General features: G+C 40.0%; 1 protein-coding gene across 2 annotated transcripts in view; it reads right to left on the minus strand.

The window, feature by feature from the left end:
- Positions 1-5,854: 5,854 nt before the first annotated feature.
- PRKDC (protein kinase, DNA-activated, catalytic subunit) overlaps positions 5,855-21,955 on the minus strand; it is a 219,433-nt gene continuing 203,332 nt past the window's right edge. For both annotated transcript variants that reach the window (XM_058698565.1, XM_058698566.1), the window contains 8 exons: positions 15,899-16,119; positions 15,501-15,593; positions 12,103-12,192; positions 11,821-11,892; positions 11,544-11,745; positions 10,503-10,691; positions 9,802-9,941; positions 5,855-7,902 (listed from right to left, as the gene is read on the minus strand). In XM_058698565.1, the coding sequence (XP_058554548.1) occupies positions 7,698-7,902; positions 9,802-9,941; positions 10,503-10,691; positions 11,544-11,745; positions 11,821-11,892; positions 12,103-12,192; positions 15,501-15,593; positions 15,899-16,119 (1,212 nt within the window). In that variant the 3' untranslated portion in view covers positions 5,855-7,697. The remainder of the gene's footprint in view (positions 7,903-9,801; positions 9,942-10,502; positions 10,692-11,543; positions 11,746-11,820; positions 11,893-12,102; positions 12,193-15,500; positions 15,594-15,898; positions 16,120-21,955) is intronic.

Here is a 21,955-nt window from a genome sequence, read left to right on the forward strand (position 1 = left end):
TATCTGTCAAATCCATCTGTTGCAATATATCATTCAGGGCCCTTGTTTATTGATTCTGTGTCTAGATGATCTATCCATTGTTATAAGTGGGGTATTAAAGTCCCCTGCAGTTATCACATTCTTATCAATAAGGTTGCTTATGTTTGTGATTGTTTTATATATTTGGGGGCTCCCGTATTCGGCACATAGACATTTATAATTGTTAGCTCTTCCTGATGAATAGACCTGGTAATTATTATACAATACCCTTTTTCATCTCTTATTATAGCCTTTAATATAAAGTCTAGTTTGTCTGTAGAAGTATGGCTACTCCGGCTTTCTTTTGACTTCCAGTAGCATGATAGATAGTTCTCCATCCCCTCACTTTCAGATCTGAAGGTGTCCTCGGGTCTAAAATGAGTCTCTTGTAGACAGCAAATAATTGGGTCTTGTTTTTTCATCCATTCGCATACCCTGTGTCTTTTAGTTGGAGCATTCAGTCCATTTGCATTCAGTGTTATTATGAAAGATAAGGGTTTAGAGTCATTGTGATATCTGTAGGTTTCATGCTTATAGTGATGTCTCTGGTACTTTGTGGTCCTTGCAACATTTCACTCACAGAATCCCCGTTAGGATCTCTTGTAGGGCTGGTTTAGTGGTGATGAACTCCTTCAGTTTTTGTTTTTTTGGGAAGACCTTTATCTCTCCTTCTATTCTGAATGACAGACTTGCTGGATAAAAGATTCTCAGCTGATATTTTTTTTTTTTTCTGTTCATCACATTGAAGATTTCCTGCCATTCCTTTCTGGCCTCCCAAGTTTCAGTAGATAGGTGTCTTATGGGTCTCCCTTTATATGTTAGACTAGTTTATCCCTAGCTGCTTTCAGAATTCTCTCTTTATCCTTGTATTTTGCCAGTTTCACTATGATATGTCACGCAGAATATAGATTCAAGTTACGTCTGAAGGGAGTTATCTCTGCCTCCTGGATTTCAATGCCTTTTTCCTTCCCCAGATCAGGGTTAGTTCTCAGCTATGATTTGTTCAAGTACACCTTCAGCCCCTTTCTCTCTTTTTCTTCTGGAATTCCTATGATACAGATATTGTTCTGTTTGTATCACTTAGTTCTCTAATTCTGCCCTCATACTCCTGGATTTTTCTTATTTTTTTCACAGGTTCCTCTTTTTCCATGATTTTATCTTCTAATTCACCTATTCTCTCCTCTGCCTCTTCAATCCAAGCCGTGGTTGTCTCCATTTTATTTTGCAGCTCATTTATAGCATTTTTTAGCTCCTCTTGTTTCTTAGTCCCTTGATCTCTGTAGCAATAGATTCTCTGCTGTCCTCTATACTTTTTTCAAGCCCAGTGATTAATTTTATGACCATTATTCTAAATTCTTGTTCCATTATATTGCTTAAATTGGTTTTGATCAATTCGTTAGCTGTCGCTACTTCCTGGAGTTTCTTTTGAGGAGAATTCTTCCGTTTCGTCATTTTGGGTAGTCCCTGAGGTGACTCCAAACTGCACACACTTCCCCTGTGCTGTTTGGAGTAACTTGTGTTGGTGGGTGGGGCCACAGACCCGATGTCTGTCCCCAGCTCACTGCTGGGGCTATAGTCAGACTGTTGTGTACCTTACCTTCCCCTCTCCATGGGGCAGGACTCACTGTGGAGTGGTGTGGCCCCTGTCTGGCCTATTTGCACACTGCCAGGCTTGAGGTGCTGCTTCAGTGGGATCTGGCGTATTAGCCAGGGTGGATCCGCAAGGTGCACTGCGGCGGGAGGGGCAGAGCTAACTAGCTTTGCTATAGGTGGTCCTCTACGGGAGGGGCCCTGCAGCATGGGGAGGGAGGCAGGCCTGTCAGAGGGATGGATCCATAGAAGCACAGCATTGGGTGTTTGCACGGTGCAAGCAAGTTCAGTGAGGGGAACTGGTTCCCTTGGGAATTTCGGCTGGGGGATGGGGGAAGGAGATTGTGCTTGCCAGCGCCTTTGTTCCCCCACCAAGCTGATCTCTGTCTCCCAGGGCTCAACAACTCTCCCTCCTGGCGTCCCCTCTCCCTCCCCGCTCACGGAGGGCAGTGCTGTTGACTTCTAACATTCCAGATGTTAAGTCCCACTGGCTGTCAGAACTCACGCAGCCTGGCCCCTCCACCTTTGCAAGTCAGACTTGGGGGCTCTGCCTTGCCAGGTGGGCTGCCCCTCCACCACCCCGGCTCCCTCCTGCCAGTCTGAGTAGCACACGCCGCCTCTCCGCCCTTCCTACCCTCTTCCGTGGGCCTCTTGTCTACGCTTGGCTCTGGAGAGTCTGTTCTGCTAGTCTTCTGGCGGTTTTCTGGGTTATTTAGATAGATGTGGGTGGAATCTAAGCAATCAGCAGGGAGGTGAGCCCAGTGTCTTCCTCCGCTGCCATCTTCCCAGAACCCCCAATCCAACTGAATCATTTGAGAGCCAGTCACAAACAGACTGAAAGTGAAAGAATGGAAAAATATGTTCCAGGCACTAGTAACCAACAGAAAGCTGACATGGCTACTAATATCGGAAAATAGACTTGAAGTCAAAACCTGTGAGAAGAGACCCAAAAAAGCATACTATATGTCAGTAAAAAGGTCAATCCATCAAAATTATTAAGATACACACACCAAAAAGCAATCCCCCTCCCCCAATATGAAGCAAACACTGACAGAATTGAAGGGAGTAACAGACCTACAATAACAGTTGGTGACCTCAAGACCCCAATTTCAACAATGGAGAGACAGAACATCTAGGCAGAATAATAAGGAAATTGAAGACTTGAACAGCACTATAAACCAACCAGACCTAACAGACATATAGAACACTCCACCCATAAAAAGAAGAATGCACGTTCCTCTAAGCAGGCATGGAGTATTCTCTAGGACAGACCACATGTTAGGCACCAAAGAAATCTAAGTAAACTGAAAAAGATGGAAATCTTACAAAGTATCTTCTCTGACAAAAATGCAATGAAGCTAGAAATCAATAAATAAGGAAGAATAGAAAATTCCGAATATTTGGAAATTAACACACTCTTAAAACAGTGAGTTAAAAAGGAAATCACAAGGGAAATTAGAAAATAGCTCAAGACAAATGAAAACAAAAACACAATACACCAAAACACAATAGTCACATTTCACACCTAGGTTAAAAAAGAAAGATTGCAAATGAATAACCAAAGTCCACACCTTAAGGAACTTAAAAAAAAAAAAAAAGCAAACAAAACCCAAAGCTACTAAATGAAGGAAATAATAAAGATTAAAGCACAGATAGAGTATAGAAAAATAACAGAGAACCAACAAAACCAAAAGTTGGGGCTTTGAAGATGTCAAAGAAATTCATACACCCTTTAGACTAAGGGAAAAAATACATAAATAACTAAAATCAGAAATGGAGAAAGTTGAGGATACTATGAATCTTACAAATATAAAAATACTAACATGTCAGATAATGTAATTCAAAAGGGCAAATTCCTAGAAACATATAAATTATCAAAATTGACTCAAGAAGAAATAGAAAATCTGAACAGACCTATTATCTGACAGGATTGAACTAGCATAAAAAAACCTCCCAACAGAGACATGAAACCATAAAACTCCCAGAAAAAAACAGGCAGTAATCTCTTTGACATGTCACAGAAACATTTTTCTAAATGTCTCCAGAGGCAAAGAAAACAAAAGCAAAAATAAACTTGGGAAAACATCAAAATAAAAAGCTTTGCACAGCAAAGGAAACAATCAACATAAGGAAAAGACAACCTACTGAATGGGAGAAGATATTTGCAAATGATATACCCAGTAAGGGGTTAATATCCAAAATATATAAAGAACTCCTACAACTCAACACCAAAAAACCCCAAGTAATCCAATTAAAAATGGGCAGGGATGCCTACGTGGCTCAGTTGGTTAAGTGTATGACTCTTGATTTCGGTTCAGGTCATAGCTCACGGTTCCTGAGTTTGCCCAATGTCGGGCTCTGTGCTGACACTGTGGAGCCTGCTTAGGATTCTCACCTTCTCCTCTCTCTCTCTCTCTCTCTCTCTCTCTCTTTCTCTCTCTGCCCCTCCCCAACTCACACATACTCTCTTTCTCAAAATAATAAACATTTTTAAAAAATGGGCAGAGGACCTGAATAGACATTTTTCCAAAAAAGACTTAAGTATGGACAACAGACACATGAAAAGATGCTCAACATCACTAATCATCATGGAAATGCAAATCAAAACCACAATGAGATATCACCTCACACCTGTCAGGACAGCGAAAATAAAAACACAAGAAACAAGTGTTGGCGAGGATATAGAGGAAAAGGATCCTTTGTGTACTGTTGGTGGGAGTGCAAACTGGTCTAGCCACTGTGGAAAAACAGTATGGAGTTTCCTCAAAAATTTAAAAATAGAACTACCCTATGATCCTGTAATTCCACTACTTGTATGTACCTAAAGAAGACAAAAACATTAATTTGGAAGTATATATACACCCCTATGTTTAGTGCAGCATTACTTACAATAGCCAAGATATGGAAGCAGCCCAAGTGTCCATAGATTGATGAATGGATAAAGAAGACGTGGTGTATATACAATGGAATATTAGTCGTAAAAAAAAGAACAAAATCTTGCCATTTGCAACAACATGGATGGACCTAGAGGGTAAAATGCTAAGTGAAGTCAGTCAGAGAAATACCATATAATTTCACTCATATGTGGAATTTAAGAAAACAAAGAAAAAAGGCAAATAAAAAACCAGACTCTTAAATACAGAGAACTGGTGGTTGCCAGAGGGGATGGGATTGGGGGGAGGGTAAAATAGACAAAGGGGATCAAGAATACACTTATCTTAATGAGCACTCAGAAAGTACAGAATTGTACACCTGAAACTAATTAAACGTATTGTATTCAATTAAAAAAAAAAAAAAAGAAAGAAAACCAAGACAAAAATAAATACAAAAAAAATCTCCCAACAAAGAGAAGGCCAGCACCTAGATGACTTCACTGGTGAATTCTACAAAACACGTACAAAAGAATTAATACCAACCCTGCTCAAACTCTTCTAGGAGATATCACAGAAGGGAAAACTTCCTAACTCATTCATCAGAGACCAGTATCTCTTATGAACTCTGATGCAAAAATCCTCAACAAATTACCAGCGAACAGAACCCAACAGCATATCAAAAGGCTTACTCACCATGGCCAAGAAGGACTTATCCCAGCAATGCTGAGATGTTTCAACATCTAAATATCAATCATTCTAATACACATTCATAGACAAGAAAAAACAGGTCCAACTCCATTAATGCAAAAAACAAAAAAACACTGACAAAACAACACTATTTGATGATGAAAACCTCAGCAAACTAAGAACAGAAAGGAACTTTGTCAATATGATAACACAGTACTCAATGGTGAAAGATGAAAATGTTCCCCTTAAGATCAGGAACAAGAGAAGGATGCTCATTATTCAACATTATACTGGATGTTCTAGCCAGAGTAATTAGGCAAGAAAAAAGAAATAAAAACACTCAAATTGCAAAAGAAGTTAAACTATATCTATTATCAGAGGACACGATCCTATGTAGAGTAAATCCCCCAAATATTCATATTGATATTATTCATATTTCCTTATAATAGGACAGATGTCTTCTTTTATTTCCTGGTTTCCAAACCAAATATCTTTATTCAGCAAAAACCATAGGGTTGAAGTCTGGAGATGAGGTATGGGTTAGACATGTAGTCTCCTGTGTGCAATGAGGTCCTTTACCATCCTCAGTGGTTGTGCAAGTGTCTCTGAATACTATATACAGTAACTTTTTTCCACATTCTCATGGGTTCAGATATAATTTGAAGCAGACAGCTATGAAACTGGACTCATCTTGCAACAATGAACTTTTACTGATATGAAAGTAGTCCTTAAAAAACAGAATTTCTCATAACATGGAATCTAGTTAATGAGTATATCTCACATCATCAGGACTCAAGCAAATATTATGGTTAATTAGTTGTTACAGAAAACAATATATTATAATCAACTCAACACCAAGGTAGGTTTGTTTTGGTTGTTTTTGTGCTTAGCAAAAAATATTTACTAGATCAGGTGTATACTGGATTTTTCACACATGTGATCACTTATTTTTCTTTAGAGATGAAATTTCTTTAGTTGAATCTGACACCATTTGTTGAAAACATAATGGTTTATTAAAAAAAAATTTTTTTTAATGTTTATTTATTTTTGAGACAGGCAGAGACAGAGCGTGAGCAGGGGAGGGGAAGAGAGATAGGGAGACAGAATCCAAAGTAGGCTCCAGGCTCTGAGCTGTCAGCGCAGAGCCCTACGTGGGGCTCGAACTCACAAACCAGAGATCATACCCTGAGCCGAAGTTGGACGCTTAACTGACTGAGCCACCCAGGTGCCCCCATAATGGTTTATTTTTAATGACGTAATGCATTCAAGCTGTATTTATTAGAATGACTTTGTCAAGTACATTTTATACATGAACATGTTGTTTTTGAAACTGCCTGAGAGCTATATATATAGCTATATAACGAGAGTTTCCAAATATAAATGTTTAAAGAAATAGTAACAAAAAGCTAAGAGCCAACCTGAAAACAGTTCAGGGGTTTGCCGGATTAGAGGAGGGGCAGTGATTCTATGAAGGAAAGAAAGCCATTTTTGTTTCATAATTTGATCTTGCTGTTTTAAAATGCATGTTCCCTGGGGTGCCTGGGTGGCTCAGTCGGTTGAGCGTCCGACTTCAGCTCGAGTCATGATCTCACGGTCCATGAGTTCAAGGCCCGAGTCGGGCTCTGTGCTGACAGCTCAAAGCCTAGAGCTGCTTTGGATTCTGTGTCTCCCTCTCTCCCTGCCCCTCCCCTGCTCATACTGTCTCTCTCTCTCAAAAATAAATAAACATTAAAAAATTTTTAAAAAAATAAATAAAGTGCATGTTTTCTCTCCAAATAAGGAATTCATTTCCAATAGGGATTTCTTTTTTCCCCTACAACTGAAATGCTCTGTGCTACCCCATCATCACACTTGCAATTTCTGAAGCTACTGGATGCAAAGCACATTCATCTATCTTCCTGTTGTGGATCAGGGTAGCAAAAGTGAGTGCTAAGACCAATGTTTTTCTCTCTCCTAAATACTTTCTCTTCTAGAGAACAATTCTATCATAAAATGTCTAAGTTAGAAGAGAATAAAATGAGAAAAAAAACTAGAAAAATATCGTAAAATATCAAATGAAATCATTTCTAAATATTATAAGCCATATCATTCCTTATTATTCCTGTATTGCTAATATAATGTAACATCGTATCATAAAATCTTAGTGATGAAGTCTTCTGGGTGTTACTTCCAATGCGCCAAATTACTAATGACAACACTGCATGGGATGTTCATACTTAAACCATTTATTAAGATAGCTGGTTTATCTAAGTCATAGCACTTGTAATATGCTATATTCTTGATTTAATACTTATACAAGCTTAGATATATTTTTCTATTATAATTCTAGTCTTTGTTTATAATCTAATCATTCATTTATACCAATATTCACTTATTCATCATCATCTTGATTAAACTCCTGCTACGAGACTTTACCACTAAATAGATTTCTTTAGTGCATCAGGAAAATCAGCACATTGATTGCTGTAGGTGAGAGTTGAGATTCTTTAAACACTTTTCATGCTTTTTATCCACTGACTCCCATAGTCTTCACATCCAGGGCTCCCATCCTATCCAAGTTCTGCCAAGGATATTGGGGTCCGTTGCTTGGTCAATCAAGCACTTCACTTGAGCCTCTTCTGACAGTCCACTCTCTGGTTGTTGGGCACGGATGTTGTGATCTTTGTTCCCTCGTGCTACAGCCACATAATCTGCAAAGGCAAGTACGTTCTCATGGCCCAGGAGGAGCTCATCACTGGAAAAAAGATTAAACAAACTCAAAATCATGAACCATGCATTATTTTTCCTTTGTTGCCTTCATTCCTAGCTATCCTATCCAAACGTTTCCTCTCATCACTTATAGAACATTTTCTGTGGTTTATGATCTTGAAATCAAGAGACTGGATTTGTAGGAACACAGAACACAAATAATGTTGCTATTAATATTTGTCTACAGGTGCCTGGCTGGCTCAGTTTGTAGGGCACGTGACTCTTGATCTCAGGGTCATGACTTTGAGTCCCATGTGGGGCACAGAGATTATTTAAAAAAAAAATAAAGCTCATCTACTAAAAAATCCTAAAAGAAATAAATATATATCTATATATGTAAACATTTGACTGCAAGTTTCTGTGTAAATGTATACTTTCATTTCTCTTTGGTGTGTGCATAAGACTGGACTGAAATTACAAGCCCAAATGGTGATTCTATATTTAACTTTCTGAGGAAATGCCAGACTGTTCATAGCAGCTGCACCATTTAACATTCCCATCAGCAACATACAAGGGCTCCAAATTCTCCACATTTCCCAACACATGTTATATTCCACTTTTTTATTATAGCCATTCTAGTTGGTCTGAAGTGGTACCTCACCTGCATTTCCCTCATAATAATGTCAGGCATCGTTCCATATGCTTATTGGCCATTTGTACACCTTCTTTACAGAAATGCCTGCTCAAATCCTTTGGTCATTTTTTAAAGGGGTTGTTTGTCTTTTTATTGAGTTGTAAGAGTTTTTTTTTTAATGTATTCTAGATACAAGTCCTGTATCAGCTGTGACTTTCAAATACTTCCTCCCATTCTGTGGGTTGTCTTTTTACTTTACTTTCTTGATGGTATCCTGTGAAGCACAAAACTTAAATTCTGATATGAATTTACCTATTTTTTTTTCTTTTTTTTGCTGTGCTTTTTGGTGTTATACTTAAGAATGACAAATGTCATTGCCAAATCAGGTCATGAAGATCTACCCCTGTGCTTCTGAGTCTTTTATAGTTTTAGCTCTTACATTTAGGTCTCTGATCTATTCTGCATTAATTTTTGTGTATCGTGTGGGATAGGAATCAACTTTTGTTCCTCTGCCAGAGCCATTTGTTGGAAAGACCACTGGTACCCCTGTCAAAAAAACAACTGACCATAGATTGCCAGCTACTATTACTTAATTGTAAAGTCCAGCTTTTATCCCTCTTGTGAAACATCTCTATAAATTTCTATTTGCTTTAGACCTCAATAAGAAAAATTTTCTTTTACGTTTATTTGAGAGAGAGAGAGAGAGAGAGAGAGAGAGAGAGAGAGAGAGGGCGAGCACGCATGCACGTGTGACTGGGGAGGGGCAGAGAGGAGAGAATCCCAAACAGGCTTCAAGCTGTCAGTGCAGAGCCTGATGCACTCACGAACCATGAGATCATGACTGGAGACAAAATCAAGAGTCGGATGCTTAAGTGAGCCACCCAGGCGTCCCAACAAGAACATTTTTGAAGCTAACCTAAAGGCTAACTCAATTTGGATTCTTGCCAACAATGTGGATTCTCCACACCTGTGTGCTGTGCCAACCCAGATCATATTTTCTCCTAAAAAGGACAAAAGCAATTTTAAAATCTAAATCTCCTCTTACATACTAATATTATTGTAATTGCCTAAAAATGCTCCTGCTGTTCTTCACATTGGTACTGGTTATTCCAGGCACCGACTTGAAGCCTGAAGACTGTGCCAAGAGGGCAGAGGCCAAGTACACAGGCTTCAGAGATACAGACCCTGCCCGGCCTTGCAGAAGTTCACCTCCTTAAGCCATGCTTTTTTCATAAAGCCATGCTTTATATGTTAGTCATTCTTTAGTAAATAGTAGCATGTCGGTGTTTTGTTCACAAATAACCATCTTACCAAGTAATAACTGCCGGATTAGCACCTGCTAACTTTCTCTTAGCATAATGTATTTTCTGGCGGGGATACCAATTCTTTTCAGTTATGTTTACTTCTTGAATCCATGATCCTCCTTTTTTTAGCATTTTCTGTTCAAAATTCTAAAGGAAAAGAACATGATGTTCTCTGCTTATTATAACAGTATATATGATCACATTAAAACACTGAACCAGTAATGATTTTAAAATAAATATCTATAACTAGGGGGAGCTTTATAACTTTTTATACACATTCTAATAGTAGTAATACAAATAACAGGGACAACGACATCCCTATCAAGGAGGCCATCACTAAGCTTCATTCTTTTGGGGCTTACTATTTATGAAAGCATCATGTATCTTTATAATCAAGGAAGACTTCACATGAAACAGATTTTAAGCTAAAAGTTGTCTCAGAAATCAGACCTAAATCACCAATAGGTCTACATTAACTCCTCATTAGAAATACACTCATTTGAACCAACAGTTTTCTCCAAATGAAGATTATGTCTCTTATCTGGTTTACAGGTCAACTGACCCCAAATGTTAACTTTAAGAAATACTGCACAAAACAATGTAAATATTTTAATAAACAAAATTTGATACATTTCCAACATATGACAGGAGATGCCAGATCAGTCACTGGTATGTTGTAATGAAAGTAAAAAGAACAAATAACCCTACTTTCCAGTCGAAGGAAGGTTCCTTTACAAACACGTCCATGGTGTTGATAAGCAGGTCTGAGTGTGAGCGGAAGGCTCTCAGTGCATGCACCATGACACTGCACATAATACCTGCTTCTTTCATTGGTAACATCAGATTGATAAATTGGCGAGTCAGACGAAAAGGCATCAACTCAGGGACAGGCAGAAACTAAGGAGGGAAAAACATGGACAAGAAGGAGGACATATGAACTAGAAACCTCAGGGAAAAGGCACAGAGCATCTTCTCATAGTTATTGTTCACAGTGAGAAATGATATCGGCTGCACAGATGTGAACCCACTGCGCCCAAGAGTACCCAACACAATCATCTTTGCACAAACCTGTGTGTGTGTGTAGGACCACACAGCCTGCAGGGATTTATAAGTGCAGCTGAAAATATTCAGGGTTTAATGTCAGAGAAAAGATTTGTATCACATCTTGTGCAAGACATTTTGATTATGGGGCTTCATAAAACCTTATAGTCTTCCCTTTTAATAGGAACACATTTTATTCTTGGCTCTAGTTATATAACTCATCACACCTTTTTTTGTTGTTTATATTCTTTTTTCTTTTCAAATTTTTATTTAAATTCTAGCTGGTTAATATAGAGTACAATATTGGTTTCAGGAGTAGAATTTAGTGATTCATCACTTATATACAACACCCAGTGCTCATAACAAATGCCCTCCCATCTAGCCCATCTCCCACCCACCTCCTTCCATCAACCCTCAATTTGTTCTGTCTTTTAGAGTCTCTTATGGTTTGCTTCCCTCTTTATTTTCCCCCTCACATATGTTCATCTGTTTTATTTCTTAAATTCCACAAATGAGCATCATCATACCTTCTATAACCTGTCTGAACAAGGCCAAAACAAAGTTGAGATTATCCTTTATTCTGCAAGAATGTCAAATTTAATGACCATGACAAATCAATCTAATTGATTTAAAATCTATCCATTTCCAGAAGGTCCTAGGACTATGGTTCTAAATCAGGCAAGAACAATGAGAGCAAAGTGAGCATACCTGAGTAGCTGATCCAAATGCATGTCCAAAGTCGATTCCAATCATTTTGCCTGTCTCCATGCTTACCATGAAATTGTTCAGATGTCTGTCTCCAATGCCTAGAATCCAGTGGCTAATGCACAGAAGAGCATGAGAGCTGGCAAAGTGGGAGCGGAGTGCCAGGAAGGCCTCAGGGCCTGTGCTCATCTTTAGAAAGGCCCGCCTGGGGGAGGGAGACATGATCTCTGTAGTCTCTGCTACACCACCAGCTAGTTTGTAAAGTCAGAAGGATACTTACTTTAAGAGATCAGCTGGCACTTTACTTTCCCTTCTTCTAAAAGATGTGACTGTTTCAGTACGACTAGCTGCCCTATGATTTAATAATAGGAAATACCTAATTAGAACAAATTCCTATGACTTGAAATTTAAAATTTGAAGTAATTTACACTGAAGCTCAAATATCAAACAGCTAGATTTTGATGATCTCTCGGAAGCAAAACGTTCTAAGAAACAAAAGTAAATACACAACTTTAAGAAGAATGAACTAGTCACTAAAAAGGAAAATCAAAACAAAACTTACTTAAACATCGACACGTAAGCGCCCACATCATGTTTCCCAGACATCTTTGCCAGCCATTCTCTATATTCATGTGGTGGTGCTCTGGGATCACTAACAAGTAGGAAAAAGGGAACCAGCAGCAGGAAGATATTTAGCATTGTAATGATTCAGAGGCAAAGATCATCAAGAATTAATTGAAAAATAGTGAAAAGGCAGGGAAATAAATATGACTTTCAATCACATTTAATATTAACACTGAACGAATGTTACTCTGGATCTAGAATCTCAATATATCATCATTTATTCTTAGTTACTCTGAAAGAGACAAAAGCTATTTCCTATGCAAAAATTCAGGCACAAAGTGATCAGATACAATAAACTTCCCACCTCACATAGAGAGGAACAAGATGAATTAAATGTAAGTGCTAATAATCCAGGCATACAGTTCTAAAAATCTGGTAGTGGAAGAGAGCCTTAACAATAAGGCTCTTTTTGGCTTGCCACACTCTTTTGTCGCCATTTCCAGTATGCAGATACAAACAAAATCAATATTAAATACAATAAGGTATTTTCTTTTTTTTGTTATTATTTTTTAAAAATGTTTATTTATTTTTAAGAGACAGAGAGACAGAGTGTGAGCGGGGAAGAGGCAGAGAGAGAGAGAGGGAGATACAGAATCTGAAGCAGGCTCCAAGCTCTGATCTGTCAGCACAGAGCCCGATGCGGGGCTCGAACCCACCAGCTGTGAGATCATGACCTGAGCCAAAGTCGGACGCTTAACTGACTGAGCCACCCAGATGCCCCCCCTCTTTTTTAATGTTTATTTTTGAGACAGAAAGAGAGAAAGATAGAGTGTGAGCTGGGGAGGGGCAAAGAGAGACAGAGACACAGAATTTGAAGCAGGTTCCAGGCTCTGCCCTGTCAGCACAGAGCCGGACATGGACCTCAAACCCACGAACTGTGAGATCATGACCTGAGTCAAAGTCGGATACTTTACTGACTGAGCCACCCAGGTGCCCCAATATGGTATTTTGTTAAATGACAATGGTTTTGAATTGAATTTACAAAGCTGTTTTCAGTAATGTTTCACAGGCAAAACGCAGTATTGGGCTGTTGGAAACGTTTTTTGCACGTTCAGTCACTTTGGGGTTGTGTCAAAAGCTTTAAGTTTTCCTAAAAGGAAATCTGAAGATAGAACTATATCATATGTTACTTAGAAGTTCAATCACTTAAGGTGAATCTTTTCTTTTTTTTTTTTTTTTTAAATTTTTTTTCAACATTTTTTATTTATTTTTGGGACAGAGAGAGACAGAGCATGAACGGGGGAGGGGCAGAGAGAGAGGGAGACACAGAATCGGAAACAGGCTCCAGGCTCCGAGCCATCAGCCCAGAGCCTGACGCGGGGCTCGAACTCACGGACCGCGAGATCGTGACCTGGCTGAAGTCGGACGCTTAACCGACTGCGCCACCCAGGCGCCCCAAGGTGAATCTTTTCTGAGTTACTACTAAGTTAATTTCACAACAGAGCTCTCCATTTCAATCTAAATTCTCTCCTAGTTTCAAATGGGATGTTTAGGCCGGGAAATGGCAATATATAAATTAAGAAAAAAAAATAGCAACGATTTTACTAGTAGAGGGCAGAAGCACCTTGTTTTACAAAGGCAGTGGGAGGCGCGCCTGGGTGGCTCAGTCAGTTAAGCATCCAACTTCGGCTCAGGTCATGATCTCATGGTCTGTGGGTTTGAGCCCTGTGTTGGGCTCTTGCTGACAGCTCAGAGGCTGGAGCCTGCTTCAGACTCTGTGTCTCCCTCTCTCTGCTCCTCCCTTGCTTGTGCTCTTTCAAAAATAAACAAACATCAAAAAAATTTTTTAAAAAGGTAGCAGGAAGGAATTTTATATACTTCTTTATATATACTTCTTTATATATATACTTTTATATACTTCTAAAGTATACTTTATATACTTCAAATATATATATATATATATATATATGTATATATATATATATATATATAGGAAGAGTACTTTAAACTCCATTGATACCTATGTTTACCTTATGTATTTTACATTACTATCCCATCTTAGAAATGGAGGCATGGGACCAAGGGAAAGGCAAGTCACTTTTTAAAGAGTCCTACTACGTGTTAGGACCACTGTCAGTTGGCAATGGAGTGAGATGTGGGCTGCCTGACCCCGGAAAGTACTGTCCATCAGTTTCCCTGTCTCCCAGGGAAGGCAGAAACAACTATGGGCAAAGTACTCAAATGACTGGAATTAAAAGTTCGTGAACAAAGCCTATGTAACAACAGCAAGAGTATGAATAAGAATATGCTTAATTGCACACAAATCATTTCTGACTGATGAGAATATTGTTCCTATGTAAATACTTTCAGGGCAGAATAGGGTATAATGAAGAGAAATGGCCCAGATTTATGGCTGTTTCCTCTTCCTTCATCGTACAGCTAGTCACCAAAACTTGTCAACTCCTTCAAAATGTCTTTCAATGTGGTCCTTTTTATTCTTCACAGAAATAAAAACACCCAATCCTTTGTGATTAAAAAACATGTGTTCATTGTAGGCAATTTGGAAAATATGAAAGGATAAAGAAAAATAAAAAGCACCAGTATCATAACCTAGAATTACTCACTAATAATTCTAGCTAGCCCACTTGCATGCTGGGCAGCCTAGGACTAGTTACATAACCTCTCTGGGCCTCAACGTCCTTATCTGAACAGAGGTGTTAACAAAAACTTGTAGGTTTTTGTAAGAAAGAAATGACTTCATACACATTAAGAACTTAGAATACCGCCTAGAATGCAGAAAATTTTTAATTAAATGTTAGCTGCTAATCTTATTATTTACTTTATTTCCTTCGAGTTTTTTGTTGTTGTTTGCAAAGCTAATACTTCGGTTCACTGTGGTAAAACGCACACAACTACTGTTTGGAACCCTCTGCTCCCTTTAGTTTATCCACCCAGCCAGAGGCAGAGTAAACAACTGGCCAAGGTATAGCTCAGAGGCCCAGTTGAAAAGGTGCCCAGGGGCACCTGGGTGGCTCAGTGGGTTAAGTGTCCGACTCTTGATTTTGGTTCAGGTCATGATCTCACAGTTTGTGAGCTCAAGCCCCGCACTGGGCTCTGTGCTGACAGAGCAGAGCCTGCTTGGGATTCTCTCTCTCCCTCTCTCTCTCTGCCCCTCCCCTGCTCTCACTCTACCTCTCTCTCAAAAAATAAATTAAACAAACAAAAAAAATCAAATAAATAAATAAGGGGCCCAGAAATGACACTGGAAACACGAGGTAGAGGAAACGTGATCTAAAACAACGTTACTCCGAGGTATTATGACTGGGGAGTAACAGGCTTACAGGACATAAGTACCCGGGGAAGGGCTGAAGAAGGAGTATTGGGGCTCTAAGTCACCTTGTATAAGCTGCTTTCTCCTCTTGTGACATGTGACTCAAAAGAAGGTCCTTCAAGGTAAAAGTATTTTCAATCCACTCAATTAGTCCTAATCTGAAAAGGAGAATGAACAGTTTATGAACACAAACCCAAACTGTTCTTTCTAGTCCTGCAGAAGCAAAAGCAGAACAGATTTCTTCACGTCAGTTCTTCACTTACCTTCTCCACATTAAGTCTGAAAAGCAGAGGTTTACAAGTGCTTATTATTCTGTTTAGCTCTTTGTGAACACTAAATAAAACACTGAATTGTCAGTTGACTTTCAAGCCCAGCTCTGTAACCTTAAATGGGGATTGGGCTGAGTGCCAGAATTTCCATTCATGTAAGTCTGTTCTAGAATGACCATGTGCATTGGTCCCACCTGGAGGTCATGGGTATGACACGGTAGGTCTTCAGCTGCATGTTTCTTTGGCTACAGGCGGCATCCTGAGAAAGGAGGACATTCATGACCTCGAAGAGCTGCTCAATCCGCTGGTCCTGGCGCAGGTCTTCACCCCCCTTGACAAGGAAGGGGTACTCTTTCTCATCATGGCCTCGGATGATGATGCGCTTCGGTTTTCTGATAGAAGCCATTACTTTTACCTTTAAGATTTATTAAAATATTTTAGGTGCAGTCTAAAAAACTGACAAAACAACCGATCATATTATCAAAAGAGGAAAAGTAAGGCTGGTTGATACTCATTCCTCAAAAAGAGACCTCTCTTTGAAGACAGAGTCAAGTGACAGAAAAATAACAGAATCTAGGACCAGCAAAAGATGTGTTACCTGTTCAAGCCCTACTGCCGTGCCTCCGGAAACTTCATATTCCTTGCTACATTTAATTGCTTATAAATGTGGATATCCTTAATAATGAGCAACATGTACACATGTTAACTTCCTAAAATTACTTAACCTAACCCCACATATATTTTATAGAAGATACATACATACACATGCATACACACAGTTTACGTTTTGAGTTTGTTACATTCTTAAATATGACAGATGTTGACACATCAAAACATTATATTAAGAAATTCAGTAGACTGTTGGAAAGGCGAGGAGAGAATATGGCGGCATAGGAGGATGCTCACCACGTCCTGCTGATCACTTAGATTCCACCCACATCTGCCTAAATAACCCAGAAAACCGCCAGAGGATTAGCAGAAAGGAGTCTCCGGAGCCAAGCATAGACGAGAGGCCCACGGAAGAGGGTAGGAAGGGCGGCGAGGCGGTGCGCGCTCCACGGACTGGCGGGAGGGAGCCGGGGCGGAGGGGCGGCCCGCCGGCCAAGCAGAGCCCCGAGTCTGGCTGGCAAAAGCGGAGGGGCCGGACGGAGTGTGTTCCGACAGCAAGAGGGACTTGACATCTGGAAGGTTATAAGCTAACAGCTCTGCTCGGAGAACGGGAGGGCTGGAGGACAATGGGAGGGAGAGTTGATAAGCCCCGGACGACAGAGCTCAGCTTGGCGGGGAACAAAGGCGCTCGCCAGCGCCATCTCCCTCGCCCATCCCCCAGCCAAAACCCCAAAGGGAACCAGTTCCCGCCAGGGAACTTGCTTGGACCATGCAAACACCCAACGCTGTGCTTCTGCGGAGTCAACCCTCCGGAGGGTCTGACTCCCTCCCAGTGCCGCAGGGCCCCTCCTGAAACAGATCTCTGAAGGAAAAGCGAGCTGAGCCTCCCCCTCCCGCCCCTGTGCACCTTGCCAGTCCACCCCAGCTAATACGCCAGATCCCCAGCACCACAAGCCTGGCAGTGTGCAAGTAGCCCAGACGGGCCACGCCACCCCACAGTGAATCCCGCCCCTAGGAGAGGGGAAGAGAAGGTACACACCAGTCTGACTGTGGCCCCAGTGGTGGGCTGGGGGCAGACATCGGGTCTGACTATGGCCCCGCCCACCAACACAAGGTATTCAAGACAGCACAGGGGAAGTGCCCCGCAGTCCTGCACCACTCCAGGGACTATCCAAAATGACCAAACGGAAGAATTCCCCTCAAAAGAATCTCCAGTTAATAACGACAGCTAACGAGCTGATCAAAAAGGATTTAAACAATATAAGAGAAAGTGAATTTAGAATAATAGTCATAAAATTAATCGCTGGGCTTGAAAACAGTATAAAGGACAGCAGAGAATCTATTGCTACGGAGATCAAGGGACTAAGGAACAGCCAGGAGGAGCTAGAAAATGCTATAAATGAGCTGCAAAATAAAATGGAGACCACCACGGCTCAGACTGAAGAGGCAGAGGAGAGAATAGGTGAATTAGAAGATAAAATTATGGAAAAAGAGGAAGCTGAGAAAAAGAGATAAAAAAAATCCAGGAGTATGAAGGGAAAATTAGAGAACTAAGTGATGCACTAAAGAGAAATAATCTACGCATAATTGGTATCCCAGAGGAGGAAGAGAGAGGGAAAGGTGCTGAAGGTGTACTTGAAGAAATAATAGCTGAGAGCTTCCCTGATCTGGGGAAGGAAAAAGGCACTGAAATCCAAGAGGCACAGAGAACTCCCTTCAGACGTCACTTGAATCGATCTTCTGCACGACATATCATAGTGAAACTGGCAAAATACAAGGATAAAGAGAAAATTCTGAAAGAAGCTAGGGATGAACGTGCTCTAACATATAAAGGGAGACCGATAAGACTCATGACGGATCTCTCTACTGAAACTTGGCAGGCCAGAAAGGAATGGCAGGAAATCTTCAATGTGATGAACAGAAAAAATATGTAGCCGAGAATCCTCTATCCAGCAAGTCTGTCATTTAGAATAGAAGGAGAGATAAAGGTCTTCCCAAACAAACAAAAACTGAAGGAATTTGTCACCACGAAACCAGCCCTACAAGAGATCCTAAGGGGGATCCTGTGAGACAAAGTACCAGAGACATCCTACAAGCATGAAACCTACAGACATAACAATGACTCTAAACCCATATCTTTCTATAATAACACTGAACGTCAATGGACTAAATGCGCCAACCAAAAGACACAGGGTATCAGAATGGATAAAAAAAAAAGACCCATCTATTTGCTGTCTACAAGAGACTCATTTTAGACCTGAGGACACCTTCAGATTGAGAGTGAGGGGATGGAGTACTATTTATCATACTACTGGAAGTCAAAAGAAAGCTGGAGTAGCCATACTTATATCAGACAAACTAGACTTTAAATTAAAGGCTGTAACAAGAGATGAAGAAGGGCATTATATAATAATTACAGGGTCTATCCATCAGGAAGAGCTAACAATTATAAATGTCTATGCGCCGAATACAGGAGCCCCCAAATATATAAAACAATTACTCACAAACATAAGCAACCTTATTGATCAGAATGTGGTAATTGCAGGGGACTTTAACACTCCACTTACAGAAATGGATAGATCATCTGGACACACGGTCAATAAAGAAACAAGGGCCCTGAATGATACATTGGATCAGATGGACTTGACAGATATATTTAGAACTCTGCATCCCAAAGCAACAGAATATACTTTCTTCTCGAGTGCACATGGAACATTCTCCAAGATAGATCACATACTGGGTCACAAAACAGCCCTTCACAAGTATACAAGAACTGAGATAATACCATGCACACTTTCTGACCACAATGCTATGAAGATTGAAATCAACCACAGGAAAAAGTCTGGAAAACCTCCAAAAGCATGGAGGTTAAAGAACACCCTACTAACGAATGAGTGGGTCAACCAGGCAATTAGAGAAGGAATTAAAAAATATATGGAAACAAATGAAAATGAAAATACAACAATCCAAACGCTTTGGGATGCAGCGAAGGCAGTCCTGAGAGGAAAATACATCGCAATCCAGGCCTATCTCAAGAAACAAGAAAAATCCCAAATACAAAATCTAACAGCACACCTAAAGGAAATAGAAGCAGCACAGCAAAAACAGCCTAAACCCAACAGAAGAGAAATAATAAAGATTCAAGCAGAAATAAACAATTATAGAATCTAAAAAAACTGTAGAGCAGATCAATGAAACCAAGAGTTGGTTTTTTGAAAAATTAAACAAAATTGATAAACCTCTAGCCAGGCTTCTCAAAAAGAAAAGGGAGATGACCCAAATAGATAAAATCATGAATGAAAATGGAATTATTACAACCAATCCCTCAGACATACAAGCAATTATCAGGGAATACTATGAAAAATTATATGCCAACAAACTGGACAACCTGGAAGAAATGGACAAATTCCTAAACACCCACACGCTTCCAAAACTCAATCAGGAGGAAATAGAAAGCTTGAACAGATCCATAACCAGAGAAGAAATTGAATCAGTCATCAAAAATCTCCCTACAAATAAGAGTCCAGGACCAGATGGCTTCCCAGGGGAGTTCTACCAGACATTTAAAGCAGAGATAATACCTATCCTTCTCAAGCTGTTCCAAAAAATAGAAAGGGAAGGAAAACTTCCAGACTCATTCTATGAAGCCAGTATTACTTTGATTCCTAAACCAGAGACCCAGTAAAAAAAGAGAACTACAGGCCAATATCCCTGATGAATATGATGCAAAAATTGTCAATAAGATACTAGCAAATCGAATTCAACAGCATACAAAAAGAATTATTCACCATGATCAAGTGGGATTCATTCCTGGGCTGCAGGGCTGGTTCAACATTCGCAAATCAATCAATGTGATACATCACATTAATAAAAGAAAAGATAAGAACTATATGATCATGTCAATTGATGCAGAAAAAGCATTTGACAAAATTCAGCATCCTTTCTTAATAAAAACTGTCGAGAAAGTCGGGATAGAAGGAACATACTTAAAGATCATAAAAGCCATTTATGAAAAGCCCACAGCTAACATCATCCTCAACGGGGAAAAACTGAGAGCTTTTTCCCTGAGACCAGGAACACAACAGGGATGTCCACTCTCACCGCTGTTGTTTAACATAGTGTTGCAAGTTCTAGCATCAGCAATCAGACAACAAAAGGAAATCAAAGGCATCAAAATTGGCAAAGATGAAGTCAAGCTTTCGCTTTTTGCAGATGACATGATATTATACATGGAAAGTCCGACAGACTCCACCAAAAGTCTGCTAGAACTGATACATGAATTCAGCAAAGTTGCAGGATACAAAATCAATGTACAGAAATCAGTTGCATTCTTATACACTAATAATGAAGCAACAGAAAGACAAATAAAGAAACTGATCCCATTCACAATTGCATTGCACCAAGAAGCATAAAATACCTAGGGATAAATCTAACCAAAGATGTAAAAGATCTGTATGCTGAAAACTATAGAAAGCTTATGAAGGAAACTGAAGAAGATACAAAGAAATGGGAAAACATTCCGTGCTCATGGATGGGAAGAATATTGTCAAAATGTCAATACTACCCAAAGCTATCTACATTATAGTATCTACAATACTACCCAAAGCTATCTACCCAAAGCTATATCCAATGCAATCCCAATCAAAATTGCACCAGCATTCTTCTCGAGACTAGAACAAGCAATCCTAAAATTCATATGGAACCACAAAAGGCCCCGAATAGCCAAAGTAATTTTGAAGAAGACCAAAGCGGGAGGCATCACAATCCCAGATTTTAGCCTCTACTACAAAGCTGTAATCATCAAGACAGCATGGTATTGGCACAAAAACAGACACACAGACCAATGGAATAGAATAGAAACCCCAGAACTAGACCCACAAACGTAGGGACAACTAATCTTTGACAAAGCAGGAAAGAACATCCAATGGAAAAAAGACATTCTCTTCAACAAATGGTGCTGGCGCCAGTCAGAGTGGCCAAAATGAACAAATCAGGTGACTATAGATGCTGGAGAGGATGTGGAGAAATGGGAACCCTCTTGCACTGTTGGTGGGAATGCAAATTGGTGCAGCCACTCTGGACAACAGTGTGGAGGTTCCTCAAAAAATTAAAAATAGACGTACCCTATGACCCAGGAGTAGCACTGCTAGGAATTTACCCAACGGATACAGGAGTGCTGATGCATAAGGGCACTTGTACCCCAATGTTTATAGCAGCACTCTCAACAATAGCCAAATTGTGGAAAGAGCCTAAATGTCCATCAACTGATGAATGGGTAAAGAAATTGTGGTTTATATACACAATGGAGTACTACATGGCAATAAGAAAGAATGAAATATGGCCCTTTGTAGCAACATGGATGGAACTGGAGAGTGTGATGCTAAGTGAAATAAGCCATACAGAGAAAGACAGATACCATATGTTTTCACTCTTATGTGGATCCTGAGAAACTTAACAGAAACCCATGGGGGAGGGGAAGGAAAGAAAAAAAGAGGTTAGAGTGGGAGAGAGCCAAAGCAGAAGAGACTCTTAAAAACAGAACAAACTGAGGGTTGATGGGGGGTGGGAGGGAGGGGAGGGTGGGTGATGGGTATTGAGGAGGGCACCTTTTGGGATGAGCACTGGGTGTTGTATGGAAACCA

Source organism: Neofelis nebulosa, chromosome 14 (genome assembly GCF_028018385.1).
Source record: "Neofelis nebulosa isolate mNeoNeb1 chromosome 14, mNeoNeb1.pri, whole genome shotgun sequence".
In the NCBI taxonomy this organism is placed as follows: domain Eukaryota; kingdom Metazoa; phylum Chordata; class Mammalia; order Carnivora; family Felidae; genus Neofelis; species Neofelis nebulosa.